At 36.5% G+C, this 24,884-nt stretch overlaps 4 protein-coding genes across 4 annotated transcripts; all 4 read left to right on the plus strand.

Moving 5' to 3' along the window:
• The first annotated feature begins 3,064 nt into the window (after window positions 1-3,064).
• On the plus strand, window positions 3,065-4,114 carry LOC132189989 (protein PHOSPHATE-INDUCED 1-like). Its single transcript, XM_059604852.2, has one exon. The coding sequence runs from the start codon at window positions 3,136-3,138 to the stop codon at window positions 4,090-4,092; it is 957 nt and encodes a 318-aa protein (XP_059460835.2). The 5' UTR covers window positions 3,065-3,135; the 3' UTR covers window positions 4,093-4,114.
• Window positions 4,115-10,874: 6,760 nt separating this feature from the next.
• LOC132189910 (protein PHOSPHATE-INDUCED 1-like) lies at window positions 10,875-12,104 on the plus strand. Its single transcript, XM_059604747.2, has one exon. The coding sequence runs from the start codon at window positions 11,005-11,007 to the stop codon at window positions 11,959-11,961; it is 957 nt and encodes a 318-aa protein (XP_059460730.2). The 5' UTR covers window positions 10,875-11,004; the 3' UTR covers window positions 11,962-12,104.
• Window positions 12,105-16,533: 4,429 nt separating this feature from the next.
• Window positions 16,534-17,701, plus strand: LOC132189847 (protein PHOSPHATE-INDUCED 1-like). The gene has a single exon (XM_059604661.2). The coding sequence runs from the start codon at window positions 16,614-16,616 to the stop codon at window positions 17,568-17,570; it is 957 nt and encodes a 318-aa protein (XP_059460644.2). The 5' UTR covers window positions 16,534-16,613; the 3' UTR covers window positions 17,571-17,701.
• Window positions 17,702-22,101: 4,400 nt separating this feature from the next.
• LOC132189983 (protein PHOSPHATE-INDUCED 1-like) lies at window positions 22,102-23,309 on the plus strand. Its single transcript, XM_059604847.2, has one exon. The coding sequence runs from the start codon at window positions 22,233-22,235 to the stop codon at window positions 23,187-23,189; it is 957 nt and encodes a 318-aa protein (XP_059460830.2). The 5' UTR covers window positions 22,102-22,232; the 3' UTR covers window positions 23,190-23,309.
• Window positions 23,310-24,884: the final 1,575 nt, after the last annotated feature.

Consider the following 24,884-nt stretch of genomic DNA (forward strand, 5'->3'; position numbering starts at 1 on the left):
GTTGGCAATTTTTGGTAAATTCCGTTTGATAAAATGTCGTTTTTTTGTACGCTTATCTCATGCTTTTAAATTCCTTTTATTTTAATTTTTTTCGGTTAGAATGTTGAAAATATTTTTATTTTTAAAAATAAGGTAAAAATCCCAAAAAAAAAAAAAAAAAAAAAAAAAGTGATAAGATTTGTCACCAGCGGCTGTGGGTCAGTTATAGTGTGGCCGTGGGTGAGAGAGTTAAACGCATTTTTTTATTTTTTTTAAAGAAAAAGGGTATTTCAAGTATTTTGGTGAAATTAAAAGAGATTGTGAGATATTGATATTCCAGTGGAAATGAAATTTCTCCATTGAAAATTAATATACAAAGTATTTTTGGGGAATTCCATGAAAAAAGCACGTTAGATCTTGTCTAAATTTAAGTTTTTTTTTTTTTTTTTTTTTTTTTTTTTTGTTGACATGTTCAAATATATTAGGTTTTGTCTAAATCTAATTTTTTTTTTTTTTTTTTTTGACATGTCTGCACAAGAGGGGAGAAGGGAATTCGATCTAGTGACCTCTGTTTCATTAGGCGTGGTCCTAGCCGATTGAACTACATCTTGAGAACACCTAAATCTAAATTGAGCGGTGTTAATTGATTATTGATGACATAAGCACCACCCTTAATTGATTGTATGGTTTTTACTTTGTAGGACATGAAGCGATATGAATAACCTTTTAGTATTATTATTATTATTGTTGTTGTTAATATTATTATTATTATTTAATTAATTTTTATGGTTGCTAATGGATCTATTAATCTTGAATGAGATCTAAAGGCTAAATCAAGTCTCACTTTTTCCTCCGAAGCAGCCGATCTCATCACTCTTTAGCAGCCTCATTCTTTTTTCCAACCACCTCCTTTTCCGAAAGTTGGCTTTTTTTTTCTTTTTTTTTTTCTTCTCTTTTTTTTTTTGAACTTCAAAAGGTTAAAAAAATTCTTGATCAAATGTGTTCGAGGGAGTTTAGGACAAAACAAGATGGTTTTAAGGATGTTATGCTAGTCTTTTTGGTAAAGATTAGGTATAAGACTTTCATCATTTTTATGCAAATGTTTTTTTTATTTGCAAGTATGACTTAGATGAAAAATACATTAAGATATGCATGAACAGGTCGCGCCCACAGTATGCTAGTAGGAGATGGGCGCCCACATTGGGAGCGTTCCTCCACGTGCTTTTGAAAAGCATGTTACAAAGCTAAGCGTTTGTAATACATAACTTGATTATAGAAATTCATAACACCTTTATTTATGTCTTCATTTATGTCTGATAGGCGTTAATGCGTTATGCTTAACAATGAATATGGGTAAGTGGTGGCTCCTCCCCATCAATGGGGGTGAGGCTATAAATAGCCCTCGATTAAATGAGTTAAAGCATCATATCACATTTCAACAATTTGTTTGAGTGTCAAACTCTCTCATAGAGTTTTTTAAGTGGTCTTAGACTGTGGGTTTGTGAGTAATTACTCTAGTAACTCTGGTAGTGTACTCTACTGCCGAGAGGAAAGACAATTTGCTAGAGAATCACATGGAATAACAAAGTTCAGTATAATTGAAGTACTATTTTAATTCCACTGTGCTATCATCCCATTGCAATGGGGGTCTACTATTTTTTTCACCAAAAATACAACTGACTGTCAAGCTTTCTATTGTGATGTTGAGCAACTAGAAACCCAAGCAACTAGAAATAGTTTATCAATATACATGGGAAAAAAAAAATACCTAGCTCATTCAAATGACAAATGGACAGCCTTTTGCAAAGACACTCCAATTTATCATTTGTGGCATTTAAATCCATTAAAGAACCATTTGAAAAAAATAAAAAATAAAAATTGGTTCCTTAGTTAAACGTTTGAATTAAAATGGATGAAAATTGCACTTTGCACATATAACATGCATGTACAAAAGTTTGGGCATCCTTTTTCCCATACGTGGAGTCGTCAATTATGTGAACCCAGTGGCGGAGCCACTTGAGTCTTTGGGGGTGCCACGAGCTTTTAAAAAGATAAATTTTTTTTGTTATTTTCCTACTCAAGTTCCACAAGGCACCCCAAAGAAAAGAAAAAAAAAATATATATCTCCTACTTATGCAAGTTATCACTCAGCACCCTCAAAAAAATTTTAGCTGCACCCCAATATTAATTGTACTCCGCCACTGCATGAATCTAATATCCAAAATCAACATAATTTGGTCATCTTGAGTCCAAAACATGCACGTTTAAATCATGTATGCCATTTATCATCTATTTTAACACCAACAACTAATAGTTTGGAGATTTCGTTAAAAAACTAAAAAAGAGTGAGAGTTTAACAGGGCTTTTCATTTTTTTTTTTGCCCTGTCCAAAAGTGTGTCAGACAAGTTTTGCTCTCTTGTAAAGTATCCCTTGCTAATTAGGATCCGAAACACCAAAAAGAAATGTCATTATTGATTAATATCACCACCAAATTTGCCCAGTACCTAAATATTCACCAAATCTTCTAGTGATCATTATTGATTAACCACTTTATTCCTGAAACTCTCTTTTAGGCTTTGTAACAACTTTATTCCCACCAAATAAAAAAAATAAAAAATAAAAAAACTTTATTCTCAAGTGATCTTAGCTTTAATCATGTCATACACAAATATGATATGAACAAAATCATCCGTCGGAAACGTGTTAAAAAAAAAAAAATTAAAAAAAAAAAAAAAAGGTCAGCCATATATTACTATATTAGGAGGTTCTAACTTCTACGTACCTCGTAGGCTCCTATAAGCCTGGACCACTAGCACACAAGCACTCGATTTCCCCTCAGCTGGCCAACGCCTGTAGTGATACACCATTGACTTATAAAAGTTGGATTCGGCTGAAAGAGAGACTACTCTCCATACATATTCATTAAAAAACCAACGCGTTCTCAAGCTGGCATCTCACTCTCTAATTACTACTTTAATTTAATTTAAACGCCCCTTCCATGCACTTTCTCACCCACTACTTTTGAGCACTACTGCCACTACATATATATATCCACCCTCAATTCTTCTTCTCCACAATCGATCCCAGCTCCTCCTCCAATTCTCATCTTCTCTAGTTGCCATATTACCACTGAGATTTCAATCCTCAAATCTACCATGGCCTCTTTTGTTTCCACACATTTCTTTCTTCAGCTACTCCTCGTCATCTCCTTCTTCCATTTCAGCTCGGCGGCGAGGAGACTGGCGGAATCCGATGACACCCAACAGCCTTTGCTCTTCCAATACCACAGTGGCCCTCTTCTTAATGGCAAAATCGCCATCAATCTTATCTGGTATGGAACATTTAAGCCCTCCCAACGAGCCATCGTCTCTGATTTCATTACCTCCCTCTCTACTCCCACACCCCCAATAGCCCAAGCTTCGGTTGCCACGTGGTGGAAAACCACCGACAAATACTACCACGTCGTCAATTCCAAGAAGCCCTCCGCTCTTGCACTCTCATTGGGTACCCAGATCGTTGATGAGACCTACTCTCTAGGCAAATCACTCTCGAATCAGCAAATAGTTGCGTTGGCATCGAAGGGAGGCCAGAAAAACGCCATTAACGTTGTTCTGACATCCGCTGACGTGGCAGTTGAAGGGTTCTGTATGAGCAAATGCGGGACTCATGGATCTTCAAAGGGTGCATCCGTGGACGGGAAGAGCTACAAGTTCGCTTATATTTGGGTTGGGAATTCGGAGACCCAGTGCCCGGGGCAATGCGCGTGGCCATTCCACCAGCCCATCTACGGGCCTCAGAGCCCACCTTTGATTGCACCCAACAACGACGTGGGTCTGGACGGCATGGTCGTCAACCTGGCTAGCCTTTTGGCTGGGACAGCCACGAACCCATTCGGAAATGGCTACTTCCAGGGTCCAAAGGAGGCGCCACTAGAAGCTGCATCGGCTTGTCCTGGTGTGTACGGGAAGGGGGCTTACCCTGGCTATGCTGGGAACCTCTTGGTGGACCCAACCACTGGCGCCAGCTACAATGCAAATGGTGCACATGGAAGGAAATACTTGCTTCCAGCTCTCTTTGACCCATCTACCCAAACTTGTTCAACTCTGGTCTGAGGGACGACCTTCTAAACGTGCCTACAAGTAACACGTTAATGTATACAATAGATTAGCCACTAGAATTAAGAAATATTAAAATTCTTTGATTTATTTAGTTGTATTACGGTTGAATATTAAGAATACAAAATTCATTCATATCCCATGCTCAGACTTGTGGCTCTTTTTGCATTTATTAGTTATTGCCGTTCATTACTGCAGGGACATGCAGTGGTCTCAAAATTAATAATATTCGAGTCTAAATACGACTAATTTTAGGATGTCTACTTGTATTCTATTTGTGTTTTATTAAGAATGATGTGGCTATTAAAATTACTATTGAGTTTGTGATTGATTATTATTGAGTTTCGATCCAAGAATAATTTTAATAGCCATATTATTCTTAGTAGGATGCAAGTAGAACACAAGTAAGCTATTTAGAATTACTTGTCTAAATACTGATTTACTTCATCAAAACAATTCCGCTGCGCAAAAATGTTGGGAATTTTTTGTAAATTCCGTTTGATAAAAATGTCGCATTTTTGTACGCTTATCTCATGCTTTAAATTCCTTTTATTTTTTTTTGGTTAGAATGTTGAAAATATTTTTATTTAAAAAAATAAGGTAAACATTCCAACCAAAAAAAGGAAAAAAAAAAAAAGTGAAAAGATTTGTCACCAGCGTCCGGCGACTGTGGCCCAGGGCTGTTAAGTGAGCGAAGCGTCTCACGAGCAAGCTCTGGTTCGGCTCGTGCTCGACTTGAATATTAAATGAAGCACTTCATGAACACAAATCCTGGCTCGAATATTAAACGAAGCAAGCTCGGCTCGACTCGGCTAAGCTCGTGAACACCTCGTATAAACTCGAGTGTGTATATATATATATATATAAACTAAGTAATAGATAATTAATTATAAATCTCATAATTATTAAAACCTTAAAATTACATTTATATTTAAGCATTAGAGAATGAAAAATTCTAGACCCTTCGTGATGAAAGAGAGAGAGAGCAATCATTAAAAAGACCTCGATTCAATTAGAGCAGATCCAAATGAAAAGGAAGAAGAATCAAGCAGAAACTATTGAGGGAGATTGCGAAAGGTATAAACTATTGATGAATCAAACAGACCCAAACACTATCACTACATGTCTGGTGAGTGAGAGTGAGAGAGTGGGAAATGGGAGTTCAGGTGGAAAATCCGTTGTGACTGGTGAGGGGGATTGAGAGAGAGACGTTAAAAAAATATTTTTTTATAGGGGGCGTTGTCCCAATGCAGTCTGAATGCAACCTGTTAACTTGTCACACATTGTTAATAAAACATCAATCTCCAAGTTTGCTTATCTATAAAAGGATGCATATCCTCTATCTTTGAAACCAAATGCCTAGCTGTATTGACTCAGGCTCCATACTCGACTAGCCAAGCTAAGCAAATACTCATATGCAAACTAACTTCTTAAGCCATTTAAGAGTACTTGAAGTTAAAAAAAATTTTTAAAACAAAAATATTAAATATAAGAGCCAGCTCGCGAGCTGGCTCGGCTCGACTTATTATTAGCTCGAGCTCGATTTTTTTGGCTCGCCCTTGAGCTCGACTCGAGCTCGAGTAAAATTTAAATGAGCCAAGCTTGAACAAGGGAAGCTCGCTCAAGCTCGGCTCGTTTACACCCCTGCCTGTGGGTTAGTTACCCGTAGTGTGGCCATGGGTGAGAGTTCAACCCTTTTTTTTTTTTTTTTTTTTAAAGAAAAAGGGTATTTCAAGTATTTTGGTGAAATTAAAAGAGATTGAGACATTGACATTCCAGTGGAAATGAAGTTTTCCCATTGAAAATTAATATACAAAGTATTTTTGGTGAATTCCATGAAAAAAAAAAACACGTTAGATTTTGTTTAAAGTTAAGTTTTTTTTTTTTTTTTTTTTTGACATGTTCGAATATGTTAGATTTTGTCTAAATCTAAATTGAGTGGTGTTAATTGATTATTGATGACATAAGCACCACCCTTAATTGATTGTATGGTTTTTACTTTTTAGGACATGAAGCGATATGAATAACCTTTTATTATTATTATTATTGTTGATATTATTATTATTATTATTTAATTAGTTTTTATGGTAGCTAATTGATCTATTAATCTTGAATGAGATCTAAAGGCTAAATCAAATCTCACTTTTTCCTCCAAAGCAGCCGCTCTCATCACATAGCAAGTAAAGTTGGATGATACAAATAGATGTAATCTTATTGGATTCAAGGGCGGAACCTCTCTTCACCTTTAGGTTTATTGGTCCCTCTAAAACTTAATAGATGTCACAAAAATTTGAATATTTTTTTAAAAAACATAATTTTTATCCTCAAAATATTGATTTACTAAGTTTTGTCCCTCCCCTCATAATTTTAATCCTGCTCCCCAATTGGAGCTAAGATGATGTCCATGGTATTGTTTAGTATATCCATAGATAGCCCACAATCCATGCAGCAATTGATTAGCAAGATGCAAGACCTTAATTTGGCGTTTGAGGTAACGAGCAAATGAAGGACTCGGATTGATGCTCGAGTAACGTCCAGACTAAGGTCCATACAATGTTTTGAGTTTAGACATACTCTCGTTTGGAAAGATAACTTCATTGCAGTACATTCTATATGTGTTTATTTGACTGACAATGGAGATGAGTGAATATATCTTGCTGTCTCACTGTGTTAGTCCCATTCGTCATATTTATGACTACTCTATGCCTTCGTTGACCTTTGACTATGTCATGTGATGAAGGTCTTGATATATGCTACTATAGTGTGTTGTGTTGTCTATGACCATGATTGATGCAATGTAAAGGAGCATGCCTGAAAAAGCGATTGGACCAAATTTGAGTTACATGAAGGCGAAGAGAAAACTATTCGATAACACATCATTGAGTGTATTCATTGTCGACGGGTTATGACGATAGCAACATAATCTTGAATACATCATGGTAAAGAAGGGTACGTAGGTTAAGCATTGTTCTAATTTTTTTTTTTTTTTTTTTTTTTAACTTAAAAGGGATATAAAAAAAAAAAAATGCTTGATTAGATGTGTTCAAATGAGTCTAGGGCATACGAGATGGTTTAAAGGATGTTATGCTTGTCTTTCTGGTAAAGATTAGGTATAAGACTCCAGAAACAGAACTGGCAGGGAGTCGATATAGGCCATGGCCCTACCATTTGTTTAGAAAAAAAATTACACAAGGTAAAATCAGTATGCTTTAACTATTTTTCCTAACCATTCACAATTTTGGACCCTTGCCATAGAATCTAAAAAGGCCAATTGGCCCTATAAGTCAAAAGGCTCCTTACCCGTTCAAAAGAAGTTCAATGGCTCCACCTCCCTAGTTGTTGTAATAAGACTTTTGAAAAGCCTTGGCCAACCCACAACCGCATATATACATATATTGCACCCAAGCATTGTGTTACCGTGGAGTAATGGTAGAAAGAAAACTAAAATCTTTTTAAAATCATTGTGGCATTTAAAATTATCAACAAATCAAATTCAATAATGATTATTTTAAATTCAATAGTAATTTTAAATGCTACATTACAATTGAGATGACTCTAAAAAGACTCTAATTCTCTTTATATCATTACTCGCTACCATATACAATAAGGCCTAGATGCAACAATACCCCGTAGGTCACGTGCTTATGTTAGAAATATATCATTGAATTTTGAGCTCAGGCCAAAAAAAAAAAAATTATTTAAGACTGCAAAAGTATCAACTTTGCTTATCTCATGCTTGGTTTATCACAAAAAATTGAAAAAAAAAAAGGAAAAGAAAAAAAGCCGATTATATTTCTGTAGTAAAATGTGTTTATAAAAGAAATTGTTATCATTAAATTGTTATTTGATTACAAATTACAATATTTTTTAATTGCTATAATTGAGAATTATAGTTTAGAGTAATTTTTAGTTCATGAGAAACAACAATATATATATATATATATATATATATATATATATATATATATATATATATATATATAAAGAACAAAAATTGTAGAAAAAAACCCTGAGAACCAATAAATATAAAAAGATTAAGAAAAAAATAGTACACAACTAATTGGTTATTAAAAGTTTAAACAACCAATTTGAGAATTTGACATGTGAAAGCTATTATATTCTATTATTTTTCATGTGATTCTGTTTATTGTTAACCACATATATGTTTTTCTATCCTTTTCAAAGACTCCAATGTGAAATAAATTTATTTGTAGCTGATGAGAAAGCTAAATCTAATACCTGACATGTTCGAAAGAATTTTTTTTTTTTTTTTTTTTTTTTTTAAATGTTGTATAGTATAAAAAGAAATTGCTGTGCGATTTAGTACATATTCAATCATAAATGATTTTCAGAATCTAAAAAACGCGAAGTTCCATTTTGATAAATAATTTTTAGGATCTCAAAAATGCGAAGTTCCATTTTGATAAATGATTTTCATGATCTAAACAACACGAAGTTCCTTTTTGATAAGGGTTTCAGCTTGAAATTGAAATATATTTTATGAAATAATTGTTTTGTCTTTTTTTTTTCTTCTTCTTCTTTTTTACACCGAATTTATGCTAAGTTTATTTTTATATATTAATTTAATCATATTATTTTAATGTATAATCTTAATATATTTCTCATTTATGCTTGGCCTGCTTGACCCTCCCATCAAAGTTTCTGGTTCCGTCCCTATAAGACTCTCATCCTTTTTATGCAAATGTACTTGGTAATTGCTCAGTTTATTTGCAAGTACGAATTAGATGGAAAATACATTAAGATATGAATGAACAGGTAGCGCCCACAATATGCTAGTGGGAGATGGGTGCCCGCATTGGGAGCGTTCCTCCACGTGCCTTTTACCAAGCCAAGCGTTTGTAATACCTAATTTGATTATAGACATCCATAACACCTTCATTTATGTCTGATAGGCGTTATGCTTAACAATGAATATGAGTAAGTGGTGGCTGTTCTCCATCAATGGGGGTGAGGCTATAATTAAACAGCCCTCAATTGAATGAGTCAAGGCATCATATCACATTTCAACAATTTGAGTGAGTGTCAAACTCCCTCATAGAGTTTTTTAAGTGGTCTTAGACTGTGGGTTTGTGAGTATTACTCTAGTAACTCTGGTGGTGTACCCTACTGCCGAGAGGAAAGACAATTTGCTAGAGAATCACATGGAATAACAAAGTTCAGTATAATTGTAGTACTATTTTAATTCCACTGTGCTATCATCCTATTGCAATGGAGGTCTACTACTTTTTGTCACCAAAAATACAACTGATTGTTAAGCTTTCTATTGTGATGTTGAGCAAGCAGAAACCCAAGCAACTAGAAATAGTTTATCAATATACAAGGAAAAAAAAATACCTAGCTCATTCAAATAGACAGCCCTTTTGCAAAGACACTCCAATTTATCATTTGTAACATTTAAATCCCTTAAACAACCATTTGAAAAAAAAAAAATTGGTTCCTCTGTTAAACATTTGAATTAAAATGGGTGAAAATTGTACTTTGTACATATAACATGCATGTGTAAAAGTTTGGACATCTTTTTTCCCATACGTGGAGTTGTCAATTATGTGAATCCAGTGGCAGAGCCACTTGAGGCTTTGGGGGTGCCAAAGCTTTCAAAAGTCTTCTTTTTTTTTTTTTTTTTTTTTTTTTTTTTTTTTTACTGAAGTTCCATACGGCACCCCCAAAAAAGGAAAAAAAAAAAAAAAAATCTCTCCTACTTATTCAAGTTGTCACTCAGCGCCCTCAAAAAAATTTTAGCAGCACCCCTAATATTAATTGTCTAACTGTATGAATCTAACATCCAAAATCAACATAATTTAGGCATCTTGAGTTCAAAACATGCACGTTTAAATCGTTTATGCCATTTCTCATCTATTTTAACACAAACAACTAATAGTTTGGAGATTTCGATAAAAGAATAAAAAAGTGTGAGAGTTTAATAGAGCCTTTTTCGAAAGTGTGTCCGACAAGTTTTTCTCCCTTGTAAAGTATCCCTTGTTAATTAGGATCCGAAAGACCAAAAAGAAATATCATTATTGATTAATATCACTACCAAATTTGCCCAGTGCCTAAATATTCACCAAATCTTGTAGTGATCATTATTGATTAACCACTTTATTCCTGAAACTCTCTTTTAGGTTTTGTAACAACCTTATTCCCACCAATTTTTTTTTTTTTTTTTTTTTTTAAAAAAAAAACTTTATTCTCAAGTGATCTTAGCTTTAATCATGTCATACACTCATATGATATGAACATAAACATCCGTTGGAAACGTGTTTACAAAAATAAATAAATTAAAAAAAAAAGAAAAAAAAAAAGAAGGAAAGATAAAAAGGTCGGCCATATACTAATTAGGAGGTTCTACATACCTCGTAGGCTCGGATCTGGCTTACATGTTGTTATTAAAATAACAGCATGTATGCTGTAGTTGAATCAACGATCAAGATTGAATTTTAAAGTTGACTTATTTTTATAAGCATTTAATAAGAGAGAGAAAATGAAAAAGAGATTTTGAAAAATTTAATCTTGACCATTAATTACACTACAGCATGTAAGCTAAATCCGGCTCCCATATAAGCCTGGACCACAAGCACACAAGCACTCGATTTCCCCTTAGCTGGCCAAAGCCTGTAGGATTCGGCTGAAAGTGAGACTACACGCCACACATATTCATTAAAAAACCAACGCGTTCTCAAGCTGGCATCTCACATTCTCACTCTCTAATTACTGCTTTAATTTAATTTAAATGCCCCTTCCCTGCACTTTCTCACCCACTACTTTTGAGCACTATATATATATATATCCACCCTCAATTCTTCTTCTCCACAATCGATCCCAGCTCCTCCTCCAATTCTCATCTTCTCTAGTTGCGATATTACCACTGAGATTTCAATCCTCAAATCTACTATGGCCTCATTTGTTTCCACACATTTCTTTCTTCAGCTACTCCTCGTCATCTCCTTCTTCCATTTCAGCTCGGCGGCGAGGAGACTGCTGGAATCCGATGACACCCAACAGCCTTTGCTCTTCCAATACCACAGTGGCCCTCTTCTTACCGGCAAAATCGCTATCAATCTTATCTGGTACGGAAAATTTAAGCCCTCCCAACGAGCCATCATCTCAGATTTCATTACCTCCCTCTCTACTTCCACACCCCCGACTGCCCAAACCTCAGTCGCCACGTGGTGGAAAACTACCGACAAATACTACCACCTCATCAATTCTAAAAAGCCCTCCGCCCTTGCACTCTCATTGGCTACTCAGATCGTTGATGAGACCTACTCTTTAGGCAAATCACTCTCGAATCAGCAAATACTTGCCTTGGCATCGAAGGGAGGCCAGAAAAACGCCATTAACGTTGTTCTGACATCCGCTGACGTGGCAGTTGAGGGGTTCTGTATGAGCAAATGCGGGACTCATGGATCTTCAAAGGGTGCATCCGTGGACGGGAAGAGCTACAAGTTCGCTTATATTTGGGTTGGGAATTCGGAGACCCAGTGCCCGGGGCAATGCGCGTGGCCATTCCACCAGCCCATCTACGGACCCCAGAGCCCACCTTTGGTTGCACCCAACAACGACGTGGGTCTGGACGGCATGGTCGTCAACCTGGCAAGCCTTTTGGCTGGGACAGCCACGAACCCATTCGGAAATGGCTACTTCCAGGGTCCAAAGGAGGCGCCACTAGAAGCTGCATCGGCTTGTCCTGGTGTGTACGGGAAGGGGGCTTACCCTGGCTATGCTGGGAACCTCTTGGTGGACCCAACCACTGGCGCCAGCTACAATGCAAATGGTGCACATGGAAGGAAATACTTGCTTCCAGCTCTCTTTGACCCATCAACCCAAACTTGTTCAACTCTGGTCTGAGGGACGACCTTCTAAACGTGCCTACAAGTAACACGTTAATGTATACAATTAATAGATTAGCCACTAGAATTAAGAAATATTAAAATTCTTTGATTTATTTATTTGTATTACGGTTGAATATTAAAAATACAAAATTTATTCATATCCCATGCTCAGACCTGTGGCTCTTTTTTGCATTTATTAGTTATTGCCGTTCATTACTGCAGGGACATGCAGTGGTCTCAAAATTAATAATATTCAAGTTTAAATACGAATGATCGTAAGAGGCTTAGTTGTATTTTATTTGTGTCTTATTAAGAATGATGTGGCTATTAAAATTACCATTGGGCTTGTGATTGATCATTATTGAGTTTTAATCCAAGAGTGATTTTAATAGCTACATTATTCTTAATAGGATATAAGTAGAACACAAATAAGCCATTTAGAAATTAGAATTATTCGTCTAAATACTGATTTACTTTGTCAGAACGAGTTATTCTTTAATTTTAATGGATATCGGGACTTTTTTTTTTTTTTTTTTGCGTTTAGCATTTCTTATTTATTTGTAGGTCTTTTTAATAACTTCAAGACTTCTTTGTTTTTGGGTCTTTTCTAGAAGTTATAGGATTTTTTTTTAAAATTTTTTTTTATCTTTTGTTTTTTTGTTAAAATATATTTAATAGTTGTTCCTTGAGCTGTCCGAACCTAGTAAACATCGATCATTGGCAATAATGTCAAGACATGGGACACGTGTCCAGACGTAAGGCAATCTAGAGACTTTGTGTTTTCTAGGATGTGGGGTGTTGTCCGAACATGGAATTAGACGGTTTGAGCATGAAATCCTAATAATTTCTGGACATGAAATCATCTGGAAGCCGCAATACGGACTCTGCAATTTCTGTCTTTGAAAGGTTAATTGTTTTGCCACTATGAAGTACGAAATTTGAGAGCACTCTAAAGGAGTTAAGAGACCAGTACCAAGATATTGTTGTGTTGATGGCTCTTGGAGTTAAAATCTTACGTAAAATAAGGATATTTTATAGGTGAAAACAACCACAAAACAGTAAGACAACGACTTAGTGAGTATTAAACCCTCGTAAAAATGGTAATAATATGAACCCTCTTTTAATGTAGGTAAAAGTAAAACACTACATGGAGCAATTCATCATATTTGAATCGAGGCTAAAATTATGCTAATACATTACATAATTATAAGTATATATAAAGTGTCATAACTCTGTTCTATATGGCCTATATGTGCACTTAACCATTTCACGATAGGGTTTATGCTTTTCGTAAGACTGATGGCATAATTTTGGTGCTCAGAATTGCACTTAGCAAGTTATTCCCTATTTGTCCAACCAAGTTTAACTTTAAGTGATCCACCCAATTAGTAATGCAAGCGGGGGTGACTCCACTCGTACACGGTTATGCTAATCATGATAGCCACCAAAATCGAGGGTAGAACTCGCACACATGCCCATCAATCTGATCACAAGGTCAAGTCTATGGGGTTGTTTGGCAAACGACACCCCATCCCCAAACACTATTCACTCAATTCCTCAAAAAAAAAAAAATCAACATCAAAGCATTTTCACTTTTATACCACATCATTCACTTTTTATACCATATAATTTACTTTTTATTACTATACAAATAAAAAAATAAATACAAAACAAAACTTTTTTTACTTTACAATACCACTTTTTCACGTTTCTATACCAATTATTTATTTATTTTTTAACAAAAAGATGTGAACTGTATAGTGGTGTTTAACAAACAACCCCATATAACGGGTAGCCACAAGTTCATTTTAACAAAGTTGTTTAACATTTTACTAGTGAGCATGACATACAACTAAAGATTCATATTATCATATACATGTAAACGAGAAGTAACAATCACTCAATCAAAAAGATCTTATCCTTAACTAATCTTAACAGTTATATTGATGAAATTTTTGACAATATCTTAGGAGTTAGTTGGGAAAGCCGAGACACCAGCTTCAATGAATCAATATTGAAGAGGGGATGGGGCAGGTAGAATTCGCGAGTCGAAGAAGGTTAAGTCGGTTTAATTGTAGTGGTTACCTGGGTGATGGGTGTACTGTGAGCAAGCCATGGATTGGTTGACGAGTGGAGAGCATGGACCAATTAATATGCCAGACTTGTTGACCAAGTTATAGCTTGGCCCACGCTCAAATTTATTCAAAAACCCAACGCGTTATCAAGCTGGCATCTCACTTTCTAATTTCTCGTTTTAGACGCCACTTTCTAGCCCCTTCTTTCTAGTTTCTCACCCACAATCCCAATTAAGCGCTCCTCAAGCCAACATGGGTGTGGTTGTTATAGGATTTTGGTATGTTTCTTTTGAAAAAAAATGAAAAAGCAAAAATATTTGGTGTGAGAAATTGAAAAAAATTTGTTTTATAGTAATTTTTTTATTTGAATAATAATAAAAAATATTGAAAAATGTAAAAAGTAAAATAATATTAGAAGAATGAATAGTAACGAATTAAAATCGTTTAACAAACGGGCCATAATCATCCTTTGGAACACATGAATCAATATTTCAACGGAACTAAAAATGAAGAGGGATTCTCAATAGAATAATGCTTGACACACTCATTCCCTTTCTCACTCTAACACATTTTTAGATGGTTTTCACTCCCACTGTTAAATTAAAATCTAATAATAATATATCATAAATCTAATGGTGAAAGTAGGTGCCATGCACCAAAGGGTGTATGAGAGTGAAAATAACAGAGTAAAAGTATGTGTAATATTAAGGAGAACTTTTAAAAAATTTATTATGCCTTCCATAAGAAAACTTTTTTTATAATTTTGCTCCCACATCAAAATTTATGATATTTCTAATCATTTTGTATATTGATATTTAATTTTGACCATCACATGGAGTTATATTACTATATGGGTGTTTATTTATCTATGATTAGTAAATTGAAAAAAAAAAACTTGGGGGCATATAAGTAGATAAACATGCACCATTTAGGACGTTATATCCTTCCTCATATAAGTCTAGACGAGAAGCACTCAATGTTGACCTCTCCCGTCCACAATGGGGCAATGGGCTGTCGAAGTTGTCCTACTCCCCTTAGCTGGCCTAAACCTGGAATTATTATATCCTTTTTAAAGCAGATTTGGCTGAAAGCGAGACTGACTAGCTAGGCCGCGCACAAATTTATTAAAAAAACTAACGCGTTTTAGGGCTCTCATCTCACTCTCTCTATTTACTAATTTAAGGTGCCCCTTTTCATCCCCTTCCACGTAGTTTCTCTCCCACTACTTTTTACCACTATGGGAAAACCTCTTATGCGGTCGGGCTGCAAAAGTTGTCTTTTGCAGCAACCAATACAATGGGTACACATCAGAAAGTTGCACATAATAGAATAGGATCAAAAACATTGAATTTTTTTTCTCTCTCCCACTTTCTCTCCTCTCTTTTCTTTTCTGGTTCATTCATCTTCACCGAAAATATTTTTTCCTCTTCTTCTCTTTCTCTCCCACTTTCTCTTCTTCTCTTCTTCTCTCTTCTTCTTCTTTGGTTCATTCATCTTCACCGAAAATATTTTTTCCTCTTTCTCTCCCACCTTTCACCCACCACATCCACTGAATAGCAAAATCTGTTAGATTTCTTTTAGTAGAACCTCCTGGAATTCGAACAGAGAAATCACAGAAATTCCATCACAGAGAAATCACCCAGAAATTTCAACAAAACCCAGAATCAATTCAAACAGACCAGAATCTTAAGCTTCAAATTCAATCAAAGCAAGAACTTTTCTCTACCCATGGAGTTGGGTTCGGCCGGAGACAGAGATTCTGGTTGCCGGAGATGGTTGAATACTGGTGGCAACCATCTCTCTGTCTCCGGCCGAACCCACGACTGCTCTACTGTGACCCGCATGGGTCACTGTCGTTTCCAACTTTCCACAAAAAAAACCAAAATTTTCTCAAACGGTTTGTTGAACGCCCATCTGATATTTGCAGGAACTGGTTTATTGAATTTATTAGATGTTTGGGTGATTGGGTTCAATGAATTTATTAGATGTACCATGGGAAAGTTTTCTCAAACCAAAAATGGAGAGCAACCCAAAGGTGAAAATGGAGAGAGAGTCGTTTGAAAAGGAGAAGCAAAATGCTGATTGTGTCGAGGATGGTGCCAGCCATGGGTACGGCAAAGTGAAGGTCGTAAATGGCAGGTTGGGTGATGAGTTTTCCAGCTGGGTTCCAGTGGGGGTGGGTTTGGCCCATTGGGTGATGGGTTTTCCGGTCGGGTTCCGGCCGTCCGTGAGGGGAGAGGGAAGAGGAAAGAGAGAAAAAGAGAAAGTGGAAGAGGAAACAGAGAGGAAGAAAGATGAAGAAGACTGAAGAAGAACGCAGAGACTCGAGTGGGATGAAGAAGAAATCCCGTGTTTTCGATCCTATTCCATGAGCTGTGCTTTCCTTACGTGTCACATCTATATTGGGTGCTGCAAAAGGTTGGTTTTACAGACCGACCGCATAGTAGGGGCACTCTTAGCACTATATATATATCCCCCCCACATTTCTTCTTCTCCACAACTCAACTAGCATTCTCATTTCTCAGCTCCTTATTTGCTTTCTCATCTTTTCTATTTGCTCACTCTCGCTCAGATTACAATCCTCAAATCTACCATGGCCTCTTTTGTTTCCACACATTTCTTTCTTCAGCTACTCCTCGTCATCTCCTTCTTCCATTTCAGCTCGGCGGTGAGGAGACTCTTGGAGTCCGATGACACCCAACAGCCTTTGCTCTTCCAATACCACAATGGCCCTCTTCTTTCCGGCAAAATTAATATCAATCTTATCTGGTACGGCAAATTTAAACCCTCCCAACGAGCCATCGTCTCAGATTTCATTACCTCCCTCTCTACTCCCACACCCCCAACAGCCCAAGCTTCGGTTGCCACGTGGTGGAGAACCACCGACAAATACTACCACCTCGCCAATTCCAAAAAGCCCTCCGCTCTTGCACTCTCATTGGGTACCCAGATCGTTGATGAGACCTACTCTCTAGGCAAATCACTCTCGAATCAGCAAATAGTTGCGTTGGCATCGAAGGGAGGCCAGAAAAACGCCATTAACGTTGTTCTGACATCCGCTGACGTGACAGTTGAAGGGTTCTGTATGAGCAAATGCGGGACTCATGGATCTTCAAAGGGTGCATCCGTGGATGGGAAGAGCTACAAGTTCGCTTACATTTGGGTTGGGAATTCGGAGACTCAGTGCCCGGGTCAATGCGCGTGGCCATTCCACCAGCCCATCTACGGGCCCCAGAGCCCACCTTTGGTTGCACCCAACAACGACGTGGGTCTGGACGGTATGGTCATCAACCTGGCTAGCCTTTTGGCTGGGACAGCCACGAACCCATTCGGAAATGGCTACTTCCAGGGTCCAAAGGAGGCGCCACTAGAAGCTGCATCGGCTTGTCCTGGTGTGTACGGGAAGGGAGCATACCCTGGCTATGCTGGGAACCTCTTGGTGGACCCAACCACTGGTGCGAGCTACAACGCAAATGGCGCAAATGGAAGGAAATACTTGCTTCCGGCTCTCTTTGACCCTTCTACCCAAACTTGTTCAACTCTGGTGTAAGAGACGACCTTCTAAACGTGCCTACAAGTAGCACTTCAATGTATACAATAGATTAGATAGTAGAATCAAGCGAGGGATTAATTATTTCATTTATTTGTTTGTATTATGTTTATATAATGAAAATAAAAAAATTTCTTCATAATTTACTATGCTCAAACTTGTGTTTCTGTAAAATTTGTTACTTTTTACCGTCAAAAAAAAAAGCTAAATGAATCCTAAATCTCAAACGTACACTCATAACTAAGAAAAAGCAAAGAAAATATTATTGTTAAAGTTGTATTTATAGTTTTAGAGCAAATTTTGACGTGAGAAATAGTTAATTAATCATACATTACACAATCAAATATGCTGGCCTTTAAGTGTTAAGAATTGAGTCAGTATTTTTCCTTTTAAGAAAAATGAAATTTTGCATAATGGAACTGCTTAAATAAAGAAACCTTCAGAGTGTTGAAGTTTTGAGGTAGGTATATAATTTCATTTCGGAGTGGGTCTGTTCCATTGTTGCTTGGCAGTTGGCCGGCGTAGGTTTGAATTTGAGATAACTTGTGGAAGTCTACCTTCATTTAGGTTTGTTTGAATGTGCGTTTGAGCGCATTTAAAACTCAAAAAATTTATTTGAAGGAAAAAGTATCCGTTTGGTAAAAAAAATTAAAAGCGGTTTTAAGAGTCCAAAAAACCTAAAAATATCAAAAACATACTTTTGGCAAACGCTAAAAAAAAAAACGAAACTTTTTCCCAAAAAAATTTTTTTGACTAAAAAAATCTATTTATCGAACACAATCCAAAACATACTCTTATAATTTAAACTTTTCGAATTAGCCAGTTAGAAAGACCATGGAGTTAGGGCATGCCTCAATAATTGCACCTTCTTTTAGTTCAATGTATTTCCATCATGCAGGGGTGGATCTACAGCCATGGTTGGGACGAATGTCCCCTCAAAATTTTTATAAATTTGCTTAAAATATACCAATTTTATAAATTTGTCCTCTCAAAATAATATTTTTCTCCCCCCCCCCCACCCCACCCCCTGCGAAATAATATTTGTGTCCCCTTTTAATTTTTTTTTTTTTTTTTTTAATACCCCCGCTTTCAACATAAAAAACCTAAAATACCCCATTCATTTGGTTTCCCTTTATATTCTAGTTCGCTTTTAACCAGAAGCTCAATTTGGTTTGGGACTCTGATTGAATATATAAAAAGAAAAGTTAAAATGGTTTGGATTCTTTAAGTGGCTTTTAACTAACAATCAATTACCATTGTTTGGCTCGACTATTAGCATTGTTGTTATTTGGAGCTTCAGGGAATTGTTAGAAAAAAAGAGTATACACTCAAATGTACCATTTTCTTGAACCCTATAAATTGTGTTTAGTTTATTTTGCTAGTTATTTATACTATTGTGTGTTTGTGATACTATGAGATTAAATATAATACTTCTATGATTTTAGTTTATATAAACATGCACAAACACACATGTAAAGAGATTATATGTATCTATGTGCTTTTGTATTTATATGAGTCTATCCATCCCAAAAAAAAAAAAAAATTAATTAATTCGTCTCCTCACACCATAAATCCTAGTTACGCCCCTGTTTCCATGATTCCCCCTTCCCTTTCCCTTTCCTGTTGTAATCTCAGAATTTTATTTTATTTTTTTGCAATTGCAGAGCCAAAAAAATGTTTAAGACCCTTTTGATGTTATTATTTAGAGGCTTTATCTATTGGAAGACCTAACACAATTACCTTAATTGTGCATGCTAACCGGCCTTGGGACCCGTACTCATGCACACCCCACCGACTAACCCGTCATCCGTGCACCATACTCTAGCCACTTGAGCATTAGGCCCCCCATCCCCTTTACCAAAAGTCTCAAACCATGAGCCATAACTTGCACAACAAGGCCGCCCATATTGGTCCATGTGCTAGTGCTCCACGCTTGAACCAATTAATACATGACATGCTCAGAATGTCACCAAACTAAGCACTAAGAACCGACAAACCTTCGCTGGCCTCCCGAGTTGCACCTGCCCCCACCTTTCCGACACTTTCGTGTTGGTGTGTTTTGGCTTTCCGACCTATTCATCTCATCAAAGGCTTCTACCATATGTCCACATCCTGGCTTCAATATTAAGACATATTTGGTTCAAGTGTTGTACAAAGATTTACATTATTTTTTTAGGGTTAAGATTTGATTTAATTTATTATTATTTTTTATATATAAATACATTATTTTTCGCACTAGTATTTGACAATATCGTAGAAGCTGGGATTGTGGGACACCAACACCAATATCTGATGGTTTCTCAATGGTGGGGGCGGTTGCAACTCGCGACTCGATGAAGTTTGGCCGGTGCTTCGTGCTTATTTTGATGACATCCACATTTCATGCATTGGTTCATGTGTGGAGCGGGTGGGCCGACATTAATGGATTTGTTATATGTTGCAATTTTTTAAAAAAAATATATATATTGTAACCCTTCCTTCGTCAATCTTGTGAAGGTTTCTTTTAAAAATTTCAATTTTTTAAATAATTAAGTAGTTCCATTTTTTATTTATTTTTAACGCGTTATCACTTCATTGATATAAGAATAAAATCGGACAAATGTTCTCTGCAATGCCAAAGATACAATTTGAAATATTCACAATCCAAATACTATATATCACACACACAATAGTCACTTGGGCTATTACAAAACAATGTCTATGAAAAGTCACCATCTCAATCAGTTTTTAAATTTACAGCAAATTCTGACGAATCACGTCTTTATTCACTGTCATGCCATTGATTTCCTGTCTTTTTCGTATATGCTACTAGTGCTTTACCAAACGGAATCTCATTCGCCACCTCTACCATGGTGACCATTTTTTTGTATGCATGATAACTCATTTGTCAATGGTCTATGGTTTACTCTCAAAAAGGAAACAGCATAAAACAAAAGACCAACTGGAAACCAACTCCGTTATTCTAAAGGATTCCTGAAAATAAAACCTAAAACTTCACCCCAATTCAAATTTTTAAATAAAAATTACTTTTGACATTAATTATTAACACCTAGAGGCCGTGGTATGTGAAGGTGTAATGTATGATTAGCCAATTGGCATGTAGAAAATTGCTCTGGAACAAATATGACACAAGTTTGCCCAATATTATGGGCAACATTTCGTATTGTCTATGCTCTATGCTTAAATGGTCCTTGTCCATAATTAAGTCATTCAATTTGAAAGCAAGTGTAATTAACCTTGAGAGAGAGAGAGAGATGGAGATGGAGATGCCTAAGTTTACCCCATCCCATGGCAATATGGGTCTGCTCTTTTATGTTGACAAGAATAAAATGATTATCAAGATCTACATATCTTGATGTTGCGCAAGAAGCAACTAGAAATAGTTTTATCAATACATTGTTAGGATTAGTCCCATAAAACTCAATTTATTTCTATGACATTTTGATTATTTTTTAAGATGAACAAGAACATTCGGCATTGTACATTCATTTAATTTGATGAATGTAGAGTCCTATTGTATGTGGTTTAGGTGTGTTAACAATATTAATATACAAAATATCTAAATCACAATTCCACTAATTTATCAAGCCCTTTCGGTTATCTCCTCCCATTAAGATTTTCTATTAAATTTTAATGGATGAAACCGAAATGACAAAAACACCTAAAAAAAAAAAAAAAAAAACCATAAAAAAACCATGGCTAGACCATAGGTTAGTTCAAGGAACTTTCTTTAAGTAAGGGCATAGTTTTTTCTTTTTAATAAATTTTATGAGGGACATAATAGGTATTTTACATGACGTGATGTGTTTGTCATCTAAATTAACAGAAAAACAAAATTTAACAGTAAGGTCTAAATGAATGAGCTTGATTGATTGTGGGGTGTGTTACAACTTTAAAAAATTTGAAAAAACAAATTGCAAAAATATGTGATAATTTGAGAAAATAAATATATTTTTTATATTTGTAATAATGTAACGATATGTAGTAGATTGTTAAGTAGATTGTTAAATCAGTACTTGTAAAAAAAATAAAATCAATGACCAATATTCTAATCTAGCGGAAGCAAAAAGGGAATGAATTTTGTTCTCAATGCACAAAGTAACACACACGTTGATAATAATAAACCAAAATATTATTGATGGAAACGGGACATACAAGTTGTACCTTCGCGAATATATGTCACGTCCCCACATAATATAGCCCATTAGCCCTACTCATACGCAAGTGAAAAAATAAATAAAAAGGGTAGGTCATTTACTAGGGAGGTTGTACATTCCTCGGATCCTCGTATAAGAATAGAGCACAAGTAATCAATTTTGTTATCTAAATTGTCCGCATCCTCGTTGCGCTGTCTAAAAAAAAGTGTTGTATTTATTCCCCATAGCTGGCCAGAACCTGTAGTCAAACACTATTGACTTATAAAAGCAGCTTCTGCTGAACAGATTATTGATTAAAATACAACGCGTTATCAAGCTGGCATCTAACTCTCTACAGACTACACAGCCCCTTCTTCCCTGCACTTTCTCACCCACTGCTTTTGAGCAGTATATAAATATATCCACCCTCAATTCTTCTTCTCCACAATCGATCCAAGCTCCTCATACAATTCTCATCTTCTGTAGTTGCGATATTACCACTGAGATTTCAATCCTCAAATCTACCATGGCCTCTTTTGTTTCCACACATTTCTTTCTTCAGCTACTCCTCGTCATCTCCTTCTTCCATTTCAGCTCGGCGGCGAGGAGACTCTTGGAGTCCGATGAGACCCAACAGCCTTTGCTATTCCAATACCACAATGGCCATCTTCTTACTGGCAAAATCGCCATCAATCTTATCTGGTACGGCAAATTTAAACCCTCCCAACGGGCCATCATCTCAGATTTCATTACCTCCCTCTCTACTTCCACACCCCTCACAGCCCAAACCTCAGTCGCCACGTGGTGGAAAACTACCGACAAATACTACCACCTAATCAATTCCAAGAAGCCCTCCGCTCTTGCACTCTCATTGGGTACCCAGATCGTTGATGAGACCTACTCTCTAGGCACATCACTCTCGAATCAGCAAATAGTTGCGTTGGCATCGAAGGGAGGCCAGAAAAACGCCATTAACGTTGTTCTGACATCCGCTGACGTGGCGGTTGAAGGGTTCTGTATGAGCAAATGCGGGACTCATGGGTCTTCAAAGGGTGCATCAGTGGATGGGAAGAGCTACAAGTTCGCTTACATTTGGGTTGGGAATTCGGAGACCCAGTGCCCGGGGCAATGCGCGTGGCCATTCCACCAGCCCATCTACGGGCCCCAGAGCCCACCATTGGTTGCACCCAACAACGACGTGGGTCTGGACGGCATGGTCGTCAACCTGGCAAGCCTTTTGGCTGGGACAGCCACGAACCCATTCGGAAATGGCTACTTCCAGGGTCCAAAGGAGGCGCCACTAGAAGCTGCATCGGCTTGTCCTGGTGTGTACGGGAAGGGGGCTTACCCTGGCTATGCTGGGAACCTCTTGGTGGACCCAACCACTGGTGCCAGCTACAATGCAAATGGTGCACATGGAAGGAAATACTTGCTTCCAGCTCTCTTTGACCCATCAACCCAAACTTGTTCAACTCTGGTCTGAGGGACGACCTTCTAAACGTGCCTACAAGTAACACGTTAATGTATACAATAGATAGCCAGTAGAATTAGGAAATATTAAAATTCTTTGATTTATTTAGTTGTATTATGGTTATAAAATAAAAATGCAAAGTTATTCATATCTCATGCTCAAACTTGTGGCTCTTTTTTCATTTATTAGTTTTTGCTGTTAGACAGTCCGTGGTCTCAAAATTAATGACATAGATAAATAGTGAGTCAAAAGTCTTAAGTTTAAACTTTAACTTTGTCATTTATCTTTCATTTAATTAAAATATTATACATGTTGAACTTTACTTATTAAAAGAAATTTTAAGCCTAAGTGAAGGAAAATAATATATTTATTTCAAATGAAATGAAGAGTATCCATTTAGTATAAAAAAAAAAATAATAATGTCTTAACATTAAAGTTGAAAGATAATATTTACAATATTATTCGTAAATGAATTGGCGAGCCAATTCCAGTGTCAAACTCGTACAGTTGTGTGCCAAAGGATTGACAGTTTTATATACTTTTGCGTGTGTAATTAATAACTAGTGTAGTAGTGCCATATGAAATATGCAAGCGTATTTCACACTTATTGGCTTATATATTTAAGTTGAGACACTACCGTTGAGCCACCTCCTCTATTATGAGGCGGCCACTTTCATCTTATTTGCCCATCAACTCTGCTCCTAAGACCGTATATATCTTACCATTTTCCATTTGTTAAGCCATTATTATGCCAAACATGGTGAAGTCCTTCCTAGAATAATAAGCTGCATGAATAGAAATCCATTAGGAAATCTGCTTCTTTTTTTTTTTTTTTTTCTTAAAGACATGTCCTTCTATTTTTGAGTTGCCACATAAGATAGTAGTCTCATCCCCATTGAGCACCCTGTTTCCGCCAAAAAAAAAAGCACCCTGTTTTCCACGAGCTTATTAAAACAAAATTATCAAGTCAAAGTATCAAACATCACATACAATACAACCCTTTCTAGGATAGTGGACACACCTGCCGTTCTAAAACCACCTTTTTTTTTTTTCCACGAGCTTATTAAAACAAAATTATCAAGTCAAAGTATCAAACATCACATACAATACAACCCTTTCTAGGATAGTGGACACACCTGCCGTTCTAAAACCACCTTTTTTTTTTTTTAATGGGTTTATTAAAATAACAACAGAAAATTAAGAGGATCTTTCCTACTAACAAGTTGGATATGGACAAGAATCTCATTCTCTCCCTCCATCGCTCCTGTCTCTGTCACTCTGGCGAAATATTTCCGACGACTCGAGAGGAAAGTGGTTGGTTAGGCGTCGGCACCCCCGGGAAGTCTCTCTCTCTCCCTCTTGCTCTCTCTCTCTCTCTCTCTCTCTCTCTCTCCAGTGCTTTGAGCACCATTATCTGATGGCAGTGACAACAAAGACGCACGCCGGCGGGGTTGCCTCCCTCCGGAAACGAAGGTGGTGGTCTCCAATGGGGGTTTTCTTGCTCAATAAACGCCAGTGATTTGACTCCGGCTCCATCTCTCTCAACAGATCCGGTGGTTGGGCTTAAACAACGGCGATATTAATTAAGAAAAAAGTAATGGATACCAATGAAATGAATGAGTTACATATTAGTATGATAAGACCCTCTTCGTTAAAGATTTAGTTAGCCAAAATAACTAGTTGAATATAATTTTTTATAATATTTTT

The sequence above is a fragment of the Corylus avellana genome, chromosome 9, assembly GCF_965113065.1.
Source record: "Corylus avellana chromosome 9, dhCorAvel1.hap1.2, whole genome shotgun sequence".
NCBI lineage: Eukaryota > Viridiplantae > Streptophyta > Magnoliopsida > Fagales > Betulaceae > Corylus > Corylus avellana.

Coding starts and splice junctions, on each gene's coding strand:
- LOC132189989 (XM_059604852.2), top strand. CDS start 3,136: ATGGCCTCTTTTGTTTCCACACATTTCTTTCTTCAGCTACTCCTCGTC.
- LOC132189910 (XM_059604747.2), top strand. CDS start 11,005: ATGGCCTCATTTGTTTCCACACATTTCTTTCTTCAGCTACTCCTCGTC.
- LOC132189847 (XM_059604661.2), top strand. CDS start 16,614: ATGGCCTCTTTTGTTTCCACACATTTCTTTCTTCAGCTACTCCTCGTC.
- LOC132189983 (XM_059604847.2), top strand. CDS start 22,233: ATGGCCTCTTTTGTTTCCACACATTTCTTTCTTCAGCTACTCCTCGTC.